At 37.7% G+C, this 13,059-nt stretch overlaps 1 protein-coding gene across 4 annotated transcripts in view; it reads left to right on the forward strand.

Annotated features, from left to right (window-relative positions):
• Positions 1-2,298: 2,298 nt before the first annotated feature.
• SAP30 (Sin3A associated protein 30) overlaps positions 2,299-13,059 on the forward strand; it is a 93,368-nt gene continuing 82,607 nt past the window's right edge. Inside the window, exons 1-4 of one of the 4 annotated variants that reach the window (XM_047091217.1) lie at positions 2,312-2,899; positions 4,638-4,763; positions 5,203-5,301; positions 7,553-7,889. In XM_047091217.1, the coding sequence (XP_046947173.1) occupies positions 2,582-2,899; positions 4,638-4,763; positions 5,203-5,301; positions 7,553-7,675 (666 nt within the window). In that variant the 5' untranslated portion in view covers positions 2,312-2,581 and the 3' untranslated portion in view covers positions 7,676-7,889. Of the gene's footprint in view, positions 2,900-4,637; positions 4,764-5,202; positions 5,302-7,552; positions 7,890-13,059 lie in introns of those variants that run through there. The other 3 variants (XM_047091218.1, XM_047091219.1, XM_047091221.1) reach the window with 3 other exon arrangements.

A 13,059-nucleotide genomic window follows, 5' to 3' on the forward strand; every position in this document is an offset into this window, starting at 1 on the left:
ATCCATGGCCTCTCTCCTGAGAGATGAACCCCACCCTGAAGTTGGAATGTATCCATCCTGTTCATATGTTCTCATTTTTAACCACTTAAGAAAATATATCCACGAACAATAGATACTAGTATTCTATGTTTAATAGATGAAGGCAACATTATCTAATACAAATATGTATGACGTATACATAAACATTTAAATATCCTCGTAGCCACATTTCAAACCATAGCAACCAGTAAAATTTATTTTAATGTTATATCTCATTTAAACCAGTATGTTCAAAATATTATCATTTCAACATGTAATAATATAAAAATTATTAATGAGCTTTTGGGGCGCCTGGGTGGCGCAGTCGGTTAAGCGTCCGACTTCAGCCAGGTCACGATCTCGCGGTCCGTGAGTTCGAGCCCCGCGTCAGGCTCTGGGCTGATGGCTCAGAGCCTGGAGCCTGTTTCCGATTCTGTGTCTCCCTCTCTCTCTGCCCCTCCCCCGTTCATGCTCTGTCTCTCTCTGTCCCAAAAAATAAATAAACGTTGAAAAAAAAATTAATTAAAAAAAATTATTAATGAGCTTTTCAATATACTTACAAAAAAATTTCTGGTACTCAGTCTTTGAAATGCTGCTAGTAGTTCACACATCACATCTCAACTTGGATTCTAAATTCAGATTTCACAAAATTTAAGTTGAAAAAATATATCCATATACCCAAGTTGTTCCAAACACACTTAAAGGTTTTCCAATAACTGAAATCCGTTTTTAAAATTTAAATTAGTTAAAATTAAATTAACAATTCAGCTTTTCAGTAGAAATAACCACATTTCAAGTGATCAATAGCCACATATGGCTAGCAGATACCCTGTTAGTGCAGCTTAAAAAGATAACACAAAATACCACTGAGCATCTTTCTTTTGCCCATTCAATATCTGTAATATTTTAATGCCCCCCCTTTTTTTCCTTTACCATATTCTAGAAAGGAAAAGCAAAAATGGAATAGATGACTTTGAATTTCAGGGCAGCTGACATTTACATTTTTAAAAATATGATTTATCACTAAATTCACTCAGTAAATCTAAAAGAACTTTCAAAAGAACTTACTGCTTCGTATTTTTTAACAATGGGATTGCTGAACAGGATACATCTGATAAAAATAATGACGCGCTGTAACCAGCAAAAGTGCAGCTTTCATATCCGCCGCTCTCATTCTTCTACCCTGCCCTGCTCAAGCACGCGCTCACAGGCACGCACGCACATACACGCAAAGGCGCACACATACACGTACCTACACTCACGCACACACATACCCGCACGCTACACGGTCTAGCCCACGGGTGCTGGCGGATACCCAAGAAAACGCGGTTTCTTTCTCCCCTCTCGCTCCGCAGAGCGAACGCCGGGGCTTCTGAAGAGCACTCATGCTAACTCGGTATTGGTGGGGGTTCCATATCCTCTTTTAAAGAGACTGGACTCCGCCCCATTAGAGGAGAAACTGCAAAGGTTGGAAGCGGAGGCGGAAAGAAGCCCTGTTATTAACCAACTCGTCAGCAGCTCCACCTCAGGAAGCGGCCGACTTTGTGTGCGCCCAAGAATGAAACGTATTCCTTGCAGGAATGTGCAAGGATTTAAAAAGGGCCTTAAGCTGAGGCACTTGGGAAGAAGCCATGTCACGGTCGAGGTCGAGATGGGCGTTTTCGCCTAAGCAGGCGCCCCTAAACAATCTGATGCGTCAATGAACGGAACTGTTATCCAGCAGCCGGGTTAGCGGCAGGACCTCCAGGACCCGAAGAGGGCCAGCTTGCATGAATTTTCCTTGGTTTGGGTTTCCCACAAAAGCATGGCCACACCAAACCTTTTCCCACAGATATGAAAAGCCCCGAAACTTTTTTACTCCACACCTTCACTCTCCTCCCCTCTTAGCCCCAGCCCCCGGCATTTTGCGCTTCGTCTCTGGAGCTGAGTGACCTCTTCCTCTAGAATGCCAACTCTGCAAAATCCCGGTAGCTAAACACAATCCAACCTCGCGGGAGGGACAAGAAGCGAGAAAACATCACAACCCTCAAATACACGCCCCCTGTTTTCCCCATGCTTTAAAAAAAGAAGCAGCAGCAGCCCAGCCCGTCTCTACGCGATGCATGCTAGGATTAGTAGTTCTCCCAATCCCTGAGGCGCCGAGTCAGGGAAGAACTCAGGTTGACTCTCCCGCCTAGAACTACAATTCCCGTGGTGCCCTGCGACAGAGTGGAAGGGGCGGGACAGGAGAGGGCGCGTCGCGCTTGCGCAAGACGAGGGGCTGGAGGGAGGCGGAGGCGCTCGGGTCCAACTGCTGAAGCGTCTCCATGTGACAGTGAGTGGGGTCCTAACTCTTGGCGCCGCCTGACTCTGGTTCTTAACCCAAAGCACTGTCCACTGTCCCGACGCCAGCAGATCCCAGCAGGCTAGGGCGCTTGGTGTTTGGTCGTGCCGCCGGAGGAATTGTCGCCGCCGGGTCAGGTGCCTGAGAGACCCCGCGGAGACCCCAGAGTCTCCGGAGAGAGGCGGAGCGGCGAGGCGAGCGGGGATTTCTGTCAGCGCCGGCGTCCCAGAGCGCGGAGACATGAACGGCTTCACGCCCGAGGAGATGAGCCGCGGCGGGGACGCGGCAGCCGCTGTGGCCGCCGTGGTCGCTGCCGCCGCCGCCGCCGCCGCTTCGGCAGGGAACGGGGCAGGGGCCGGCGCCGGGGCTGAGGTGCCGGGTGCCGGGGCCGTCTCGGCGGCTGGGCCCCCGGGAGCGGCAGGGCCCGGGCCCGGACAGCTGTGCTGTCTGCGGGAGGAAGGTGAGCGGTGCGGCCGTGCGGCAGGCAACGCCAGCTTCAGCAAGAGGATCCAGAAGAGCATCTCCCAGAAGAAGGTGAAGATCGAGCTGGATAAGAGCGTAAGTGACGGCGGGACGGGACGGCCTTGCCCTGCCCACCCCCTTGGGGCTCCGGGAGCCGTGCAGACGGGGGTTGTTGGGCGGAGGGTTCCGGGGTCCCCCTAGACCTGGCTGCAGTGGGAACCCGTTGTGTGGTCTCTGGTAGGAAGCAAACAACAAAGTCGCTGCAACTCTGACCTCCACCCCCACCGACACACTCGCATTCCGTGATTCCGCTCCTCCCCCACCCCTCCTGCCCGCGCCCCACCCCCACCCCCCCCCCCCCCCGCGCGCTCCACTCCCACCCCCCGCGCGCTCCACGAGTCGATTCTGTTCGCAGTCTTCCCCCTTCCTCCTTCCCTGAGATCGGGAAACGAAACAAAGGGGCCGCCGCTCGGAGGGCCCGGAGTAGTTTTCTTGCAACCCGGCAGGCTCCTTCTGGAATGGAGGCGCCTTCTTTGTTTTGCTGCCCTCGCTGGCGTTTGGCCCCAGGGAGCAGATCCCCTTGTGTAGGGAAAGTGGAGTCCTGCCACGACCCAGGACCTGATAACCTCAGCAAGAAAGACCCCTTTCCCCGTTCGTCCGAGTACCGTGTGAGGGAAGCTGAGCTCACCCCGCGCCTTGCAGGGAGCGGGGATTGTGAACGATGTCAGCATCTAGCGCAGCTGCTGGGAACGTGGGGAACACGTAGCGTCTGCTGTTTTGCCATCCGTTTGGCAGCCATCGGGATTTTTTTTTCCGTCCTTTCTTCGCACGTCTGGTGGTGGTGGTGGTGGTGGTGGTGGTGGTGGTGGTGGTGGTGGTGGTGGTGGTGGTGGTGGTGGTGGTGGTGGTTTTTGACCCTCTGTAAGGTTTTTAGAAACAAGCGTCGCCACTTTTAGGAGTTCTGGCTGGCAGTAAATGAATCACAAGATGCCAGAATCTAGTACACATTCTGCATATTTTTAACTTGGACTTAGTTTAAAAGTTAATTTAAAAGCTTTAGGCCTTAATGATTTGGTTTTTTAAAGGAGTTTAACTTAGTATATGAAGCTCAGTATTTCACGTGTTACCATGCAGCTCTCAAGACTACATTTAATTGAAGCTTTTGCAAAGTTTATTTGTGATACTTTCTGCCTGTTAAACAGGTAGTTCTTGGTCATGCTCATGAGCAACTTTTCAAGTAAACTTGAATTTCACATTCCTTTGGTTGGGAAAACATATTACAGATAAATGCACTCATTAAATATTCAAGTTTATAATTCAACTTTAAATGTAAGTAGGATATGAAATCAATAGCTCATTTGTAAAAATGGATAGTTTTGTATCTATATGATAATTTGGGTGTTGAGAAAGAATCGAAAGCATACATCATGCTATTAAAATACACTCTTTGAGTAAATACTATGAAATAGCAATTTGTGGGCAACGTCATCTTTCCCCTTGATAAAAAAGCAGCATGACCTAGTAAATCTAGTTCAGCCTCCCTGCAATTTAATGACAAAATCCAGAGAGTTGAAATTTCTCATTCTGCTTCTCTGTCTCCCTTCTCTCCTCTACTTACACCACTCCCCACCCACCCCACCCCCCAATCTTCTTAACTGTACTGCTGGACATGGTATGTTTTAACTGGATGCAGGACTTAAGCATAGAAACATGCTGTTGTCTTAACAGTGGCCTGTTTTGACTGTTTTTATTTTTAATAATTCACTGTGCCCAGTGTGTTTTACTAATACATAGGTTACATAATCATAAATAGTCTGTGAAACTTTTGTTTCAGGCAAGGCATCTTTACATTTGTGATTATCATAAAAACTTAATTCAGAGTGTTCGAAACAGAAGAAAGAGGAAAGGGAGTGATGATGATGGAGGAGATTCACCTGTTCAAGATATTGATACTCCAGAGGTAGATAAAGTTTCTGTATGTTAAATGTAAATCCTAAGTATTCCATTCTGTAACTTGTATTAAAAGATATGAACGCCTTTTAAAAATACTTAAAGCAAAAAATCTGAAAATGAAAGTAAAATTAAATATAGCCAGTTAACAAGCAGTTACACAATTTAACTTGTGTTTTCAGTTGACAATGCTTATAGCTCTGTTGCCTTCTAACTTTTTTTTTGCTCCCAGTTTTCAATATTTATCTTCAAAAGATTAAAGTGTTTAATACATTTATAGTTTTGATTATATAAAAGGGATAATGGAATGGACTTAAGTAATGTAATTTTTGTTGTTTAATAATGGAATTACATTTTTATTGTGCCAAAATTGAAATGTTTTTGTATGTATCAAAGATAACTATTTTGAAAATTGTATGAACTAATTCATATATGTTTAATTTTCCTAGGTTGATTTGTATCAATTACAAGTAAATACACTTCGGAGATACAAAAGACACTTCAAACTATCAACCAGACCAGGACTTAATAAAGCACAACTTGTTGAGGTATTTATGAGTTTTAAACTATTTACACTTTAAATGAACCTGTTCATACAAAAAAGAGGCATTAAAGGCTAATGAAATTGTTAATGTAGAATATATACCAATGCATTTTAGTTGGATCAGTTAATAAAAGATCTATTGTGGAAGAATCTAGTTTCTTAGAAATGTCTGTCTGCCTCTTAAATTTCTGTATGTTACAACTACTTACTGGATTGTATGTAGTTTTCTAAGCATCTTCTAATACTGCCTCTCAGAAATATTGGGTGATAATTTTTAAATTCTCATTCTAGAAATCTGTTGGTTTTAAAATTCTACTTAGTAAACATTTATTGAACACCTGATTGAGGCATAATAAAAGAAATTGATAAGCTTTGATGTCGTCATTAGAATTTATTTTTTGAAGTTTCTGATGGATTAGATCTACAGATAAACCCATAAATAGTATTCCTATTTGTTGATTTAACTTGTTGACTTAGCTATTTCAGAATTTGGCCTTATTGATGTTTGCTTTATTTGAGGTGTCTATGCTTTCGTCACATCTAGAAGATGCAAAGACTCTTGTCCAACATTTTATGTAGTTTTTGCTTTGTTATAGAACTAACTTCTAGTCCTTTGGTAAATTTTGAAATGTGTGTGTTCTCAGGAATTAATAGAACCAAGAAATCTGTGAATCCAATTAAGGTGTCTATAGATTTATATATTTATACTTTAATCATTTTACATAAAAATGCTTAGTCTACTAGACAGAATAGAAATGTAAACATATAAATCAGTTTTATCATATTTTTTAGCTTGGGGGTTTAGTAAGGCAACATTTTCTAAAACATGCACATTGAATAAGGTAAAAGATACGGAAAGTATAATTCTTTGGCAGAATGCTTTTTAACATTGTTGAGATCTAATATATTGACTTTTTAGCCAGAATTTCCTCTTTCCATCTTGACACAAAAATTCAGTTTTTCTTTAAATTTGATACAACAGAAACACAGATATTATCTATTGTGATGAAACTGTATCCATATATACTGATACTGATCAAGTGGAAGTTACTTTTGTTTTGAGACAAATGAGAACCAGAGAACTAATTATTTTATATGTTATATTTAATGTATGGTTGACCCTTGAATGACTCAGGGGTTGGGGGCACAGTTAGAAATCTGCATATAACTTTTGATTGTCCAAAAACTTAGCTACTAATAGCCTACTGTTGAATGGAACCCTTCCTGAAAACATAAACTGCCCAATTATCATATTCTGTATATGTTTATTCTTATTGTGTTAGAATAAAGTAAGCTAAAGAAAAGAAAATGTTATTAAAATCATGTGGAAGAGAAAGTATATTTATAATACGGTACTGTATTTATTGGGGAAAAAAACCATGCAAATGGACCCTTGCAGCTCAAACCTGTGAGGTTTGAGGGTCAGCTGTATTTTTTTTTTTTTTTATTAATGTCTAAGTCACAACTCAAATATTTGGTAATCTGATCTTTAAAAAGTTATATTATTTCCAGAGCTATTTTCTTCTTTAGAAATGAGAAACAATCCAAACAGCCATGAGTGTTATAGTTTACTTAGTCAGAAATGCAGATAAGTGATAAGTGATCCCAGAGTCAGATGACTGTCCTCCTTAAATCTTATCATATGAATAACTTTTTCATTAAGAAGTTTTATTTTCTACAATCTAGATAAGCATATCAGCACCCTAGTTTAATCTATTGTACTTCTATTCATAGTTGCAGTGCACATGTTAGATTAGCATAATGAAAAGGCCAGAGGGCAGATAAATATTCTTCAGTGAAAGTTCCCCTCTCATTTTCCATCAATAATACTTATTCAGAAAAACTTTCAAGGAACTTTAAAGAGTACTGCCAGTACCAAAACTTCTTCAACTATATATTTATCCTTTTTCTGTGAGTAGGACCTACATTCTGTTTATTTCATTGGTACCTAAAGTTTAAAAATATTTAGTTACTAATGTAGATTCTAATTATAAAATTTAAATACATCCTAAATTAATGTATCTTTAATTGAGTGGGTTGGAGGGTCCTTTGAAATCACACTATCTCTTGCTCATAACATCTTATTCTGATGTGCTTTTCATTTGCTGGTATTTTGTTAAACAGTTTATTTTTTAAAAGAGATAACTCTTATCACATAGCACATTTTCTTTTAATTAAAGTGTTTTTTTTTTTTACCTAGTATGAAATCTGTTAATATCTATAATTTAATTTCAATTTTTTTTTTTTTTTTATAGATAGTTGGTTGCCACTTTAGGTCTATTCCAGTGAATGAAAAAGACACCTTAACATATTTCATCTACTCAGTGAAGAATGACAAGAACAAATCAGATCTCAAGGTTGATAGTGGTGTTCACTAGGAGAGATGGAATTGAGACTAAGACTTGGATGTTCAGATGTTAAGACTGTTTACTGTTTTTTCACATGTAGAAATGTTCCTTGTGTATTTTTTTACAGAGGACTTTCTCTGGTTTTATTTTCTTTGTTTCTGACTCTAATAATTAGTTGGAAACTCATGTAAAATGAGCTTTCCTAGATTAAGAAATATTTTAAATAAAGGTGATTACTATTATAGTTGCTTCAGTGTATTCATTTTGTGAAACTTGATTTTTATATTAAACTGATTAGGTACTACTTTTAATTGAGAGTTTAATGTAAGGATCATTTTGTTACCACTTTTTTTTTTAAGGTTAAGGAGAAATAACAAATGTAGTACATTTGCTTTCTCTGGGATGATCTGATTTGGAATCAAGGATATCCTAATTAGCATTATTTTTTAAAGTGCTTTTTAGTGCTAACAGGTTTGAAAAATAGGCTTCTGTTGAGGTGCAACTTCTTTCTTATTTCCATTATTGTTATTATTATTACTACTACTACTTGATACAGTATTAGGAAGAACAGTTTAATTTATATACCTACCTCCTTCCAAAGAAGACTTAATGTGTCAGAAAAGATTAACACAATGCTGAAAGTTGAAATAACATAGAATTAATTTTGTTTCTTTAAATTTTGTCTTAGAGAAAAGATCTTTATATGGAATGAACATAGAAGTTCTGCAGTGCCCATTAATTTTCATTCATGCCCTATATTGTTTACATTGCAAATTAAAACTCATAAGTTGGAGAGATCTAGAAATCAAACAAGATCTTTAAAGTCTGGTGCATATGTAGCTCTGACTTGATTTATATCCTATTTTCTTTTACATTTCATTCTCGGCCCGTTTTCTGTTAAAATTCTTATAATTACAAATCAAATTTATAGTTTATGACACCAAAACAAAACAATAGCTTCAGTTAATGTCCTTGATTATGGTGCAGATTTTAGGCTGGAAACGAACGGATCAGAACATTAATGTAGCTCAAGGTTTCTCAAGGTTGACATTTGGGCCTTTATTCTTTATTGTGGGAGATGTCCTATGTGTTACAGTTTTAGCAGCATCATGCAGGCCACACTAGTGCCAGTGGCACTCCAAAGGTGTAACAACCAAAGCTATCCCTAAATGTTGCCAAACATGCCCTAGGAAGCAAAATTACCCATAGTGAAGAACCACTGATGTAGCTGAATCTAAAGTACTGGTTTATTAGAAGCTTCGTCCATGTATTTTTAAATGTACGGAGTGTGTTGGCAGCTACAAAATATGGTGAAAAATAAAGCAACTATTCTTTGTTCTTGCTGTAACTATTTAAAGATTTACAGTTGACCCTTTAACAATGCAGGGACTGGGGTGGCAACCACTGACTGCATGGTTGAAAATCCATAAACAACTTTGGGCTTTCCCCAAATTTAACTACTAATAGCCTACTGTTGGCTGGGAGCCTCTTTGATAACATAAACAGCTAATTAACATATATTCTGTATGTTACATATATTATATACTGTATGCTTATAATAAAGTAAGCTAGAGGAAAGAAAATGTTATTAAAACCATAAGGAAGAAAAAATACATTTTCAGTACTGTGCTGTAAAGAATCTGCATATATGTGGACTTGCACAGTTCAAATCCATGTTGTTCAAGGGTCAACTGTACATTATTAATGGGCAGAGACTGTGATTCTGTATTAACAGAATCCTGTCATTTCTGGCATTCCAGAAATCTTTGTGAGAAGTTTTAGCTATCTGAAAGTGAACCACATAACTAGAAGAGGATGGTTTATTTGAAGAAAGTAATAACTTCCACATATTGTTATCTAAATCTATAATGTATAAAAAGTTAATTTTTTTAATGTTTATTTTTGAGAGAGACCAAGCATGAGTGGGGGAGGGGCAGAGAGAGAGAGAATCTGAAACAGGTTCTAGGCTCCAACCTGTCAGCACAGAGCCTGATGCAGGGTTTGAACCCACGAACCGTGAAATCATGACCTGAGCCAAAGTCAGACACTTAACTGACTGAGACACCCAGGTGCCCCGAAAGTTAATTTTTTAATAAAACTTGACTGTAGGGTTACTTTTTCCTATAAAAACACTCCGTTCTTGTGAAAGAAGCTTGAAATAATTTGCTTACATTAAATTATCTGTTTATGATGTAACATTTGACTAGCAATGTTAATTTCATATAGTTAATTATTTGCATAAAATGTAGTTGGATAAAAAGTGAAAAGAGTTCTGGATGTTGGTTATCCAATGAAATTAAATCCTTGTGAGAGCAATTTAAAGCATGAAAAATTGAGAATTTCATCAAAGCTGAGGAACTCAAGATTCTGCAGTTTTATATAAGATTTGTAATTATTTGCTATTAGGTTTTAAAATTTAATTCACTAGAAATCTTTTTCTGTGTTTATATCTGAACCAAAAAAAAAAAAAAAAAAATCGCATATCTCCGTAAGGGCATAGGTTACTTCTGTTAGAGCATCAGAAGAATCCAAAATTGGGATAAAAGGAAAAAAACATAATGAGCAGCAGGTATTCAAGAAATAAGTCAGTTATTTGGTAGAACTATCTTTTATTGAACAATTTAGGAAAAGGCTAAAAATTAGTACCTGAAATATATTTCTTTACAAAAACAAGTTCTATATATTATTTCTACGTGAAGTTTTTTTTTTAATTGAGGTAAAATTTATATGGTAGTATCCCATTTTAAACTATATAATTTGGTAGTATTTAGTGTATTCACAATGTTGTATAACCACCAGTTCTAATTTCAAAATTTTTCATCACCCCATAAAAACACTCATAAGTAATCAATCACTTCCATTTCCTCCTCTTCATCCCCTGCTAACCTCTAATCTGCTTTCTGGCTCTATGAATTTGCCCATTATGAATATATCCTATAAAGGGATTCATATATGTCCTTTTGGGTTTTTTCACATAGCATGTACGTTCAAGGTTCGTCCAAGTTGCAGTATATTCATCAGTACTTTGTTCCTTTTAATAGCTGAATAATACTCAATTGTGTGGTATGTGATGTGTTTGTATGTGTGTATGTGTATCACAATTTGTTTATTCATCCGTAGATGTACATTTGGGTTTCTACCTTTGGCTATTAATAATGTTGCGATGAACATTTCTGTACATGTTTCTTTTTGAACATGTTTTCATTTCTTTTAGGTATATACCTAGGAGTAGAATTGTTGAATCATATGGTAATTCTAGATTTAACTTTTTGAGGAGCCTCCAGATTTCCATAGTAGCTATACCATTTTACATTCCCACAGCAATGTGCAAGAGTTTCTATGTCTCCAAATTGCCAATAGTGTATTTCCTTTTTTATTTTTTTAATTAAATTCATCCTACTGGGTGTTAAATGGTATCTCATTGTAGTTTTGATTTGCATTTCCTTAATGACCATTGATACTGAATATCTTTTCACATGCATGTTGTCCACTTGTATTATCTTCTTTAGAGAATATCTATTTAAATCCTTTGCTTATTTTTTTTTAATTGGATTGATTTTCTTCTTGTTGCAGGAGTTTTTCTGTATATGGATATTAAGTCCATATTTGATATACAAGTTACAAATATTTTCTCCCATTCTGTGGATTGCCTTTTCATATTCTTGATAATGTTCTTTGATGCACAAAAGGTTTTAGTTTTTATGTAATCTAATTTATTTTTTCTTTTGTTACTCTTTTGGTATCAGATCTAAGAATTCATTGCCGAATCTGAGGTTATGAAGCTTATAACTTCAGGACTTAAATTCAGGTCATTGGCCTGTTTTGAGTCAATTTTTGTACATGGAGTGAGGTAGAGGTTCAACTTAATTGTTTTGAATGTGGTTATCCATTTGTCTCAGCACCATTTGTTGAAGACTGTTTTTCACTGAATGGTTTTGGCACCCTTGTCAAAAATCAATTTGCCATATATGTTTGGGTTTATTTATGTATTCTCAATTCTATTATATTGGTTCATATATCTATTCTTATGCCAGTACTAGAATCTTTTGACTGTTGCAGCCTTGCAGTAAGTTTTGAAGTCAGGAAGTGTGAGTTCTCCTACCTGTTTTCCTTTTTCAATATCATTTAGGCTGTCTGAGATCCTTTGTAGTTCCATATTGGTTTTTCCATTTCTTGCCAAAAGTCCTTTAGAATTTTGATGAAGGCTGTATTAAATCTCTAGATCACTTTAAGATTGCTGTATTAACAATGTTAAGTATATCAGTCCATGAACATGGGATGTCTTTCCATTTATTTTGGTTTTTAAAAATTTCTTTCAGCAATGTTTATAGTTTCCAGTTTCCATGCCCCACACCATCTTGATTAAATTTATTTCTGATATTTTATTCTTTTTGATGCTACTGTGAATAGAATTATTTTCTTGATTTCTTTTTGTGTATTGTTTATTACTGGTGTAAAGAAACACAACTGATTTTTGTGTGTTGACCACTACAACTGCTGAATTTCATTTATTACCTCTAGTGGTATTTGTGTATATTCTAGGAGGTTTTCTATATACAGACTCATTTTAACTGTGAACAGAGATAGTTTTATTTCTTCCTTTCCAATTTGGATATCATTTATTTTATTATTATTATTATTATTATTATTATTATTTTTGCCAAAATGCTCTAGCTAGGATTTCCAGTACAGTGTTGACTAGCAGTGGTGAAAGCAGGCATCCTTGTTCTTTTCTTCGGAGGAGATGTTTCAGTCGTTTACCATTGACTATGATGTTATCTCTAAGTGTTTCATAAATGCTTTTTATCATGTTAAGGAAATTCCTCTCTATTTGTAGTTTTCTGGGTATTTTTATCTTGAAATGGTGTTGAATTTTGTAAAATACTTTTTCTGTAACTATTGAGATGATCATGTGTTTTCCCCCCTTTAGTCTATTAATGTGATGTATTACATCAAATGTTTTTCTTTCTTTCTTTCTTTCTTTCTTTCTTTTTTTTTTTTTAATTTATTTATTTTGGGCACCTGGGTAGCTCAGTCACTTAAGCATCTGACTTCAGCTCAGGTCATGATCTCACGGATTTGTGAGTTCAAGTCCCATGTCAGGCTCTGCTAACAACTCAGAGCCTAGAGCCTGCTTCAGATTCCATGTCTCCCTCTCTGTCCCTCCCCTACTCTCGCTCTGTCTCTCTCTCTCTAAAGTAAATAAAAAAATTTTTTTAAATGTATTTATTTTGAGAAAGAATGGGGGAGGAGCAGAGAGAGAAAGAGAGAATCCCAAGCAGGCTCACATTATCAGCCTAGGGCCAGACACAGGGCTCGAACTCACCAACTAGGAGATCATGACCTGAGCCAAAGTCAGACACTCAACTGACTGAGCCACCCAGATGCCCTTCAAATGGTTTTCTTATATTGAA

The sequence above is a fragment of the Lynx rufus genome, unplaced genomic scaffold (assembly GCF_022079265.1).
Source record: "Lynx rufus isolate CCGP_SWC_20201006 ecotype Redwood Valley unplaced genomic scaffold, mLynRuf1.p SCAF_3, whole genome shotgun sequence".
In the NCBI taxonomy this organism is placed as follows: Eukaryota; Metazoa; Chordata; class Mammalia; order Carnivora; family Felidae; genus Lynx; species Lynx rufus.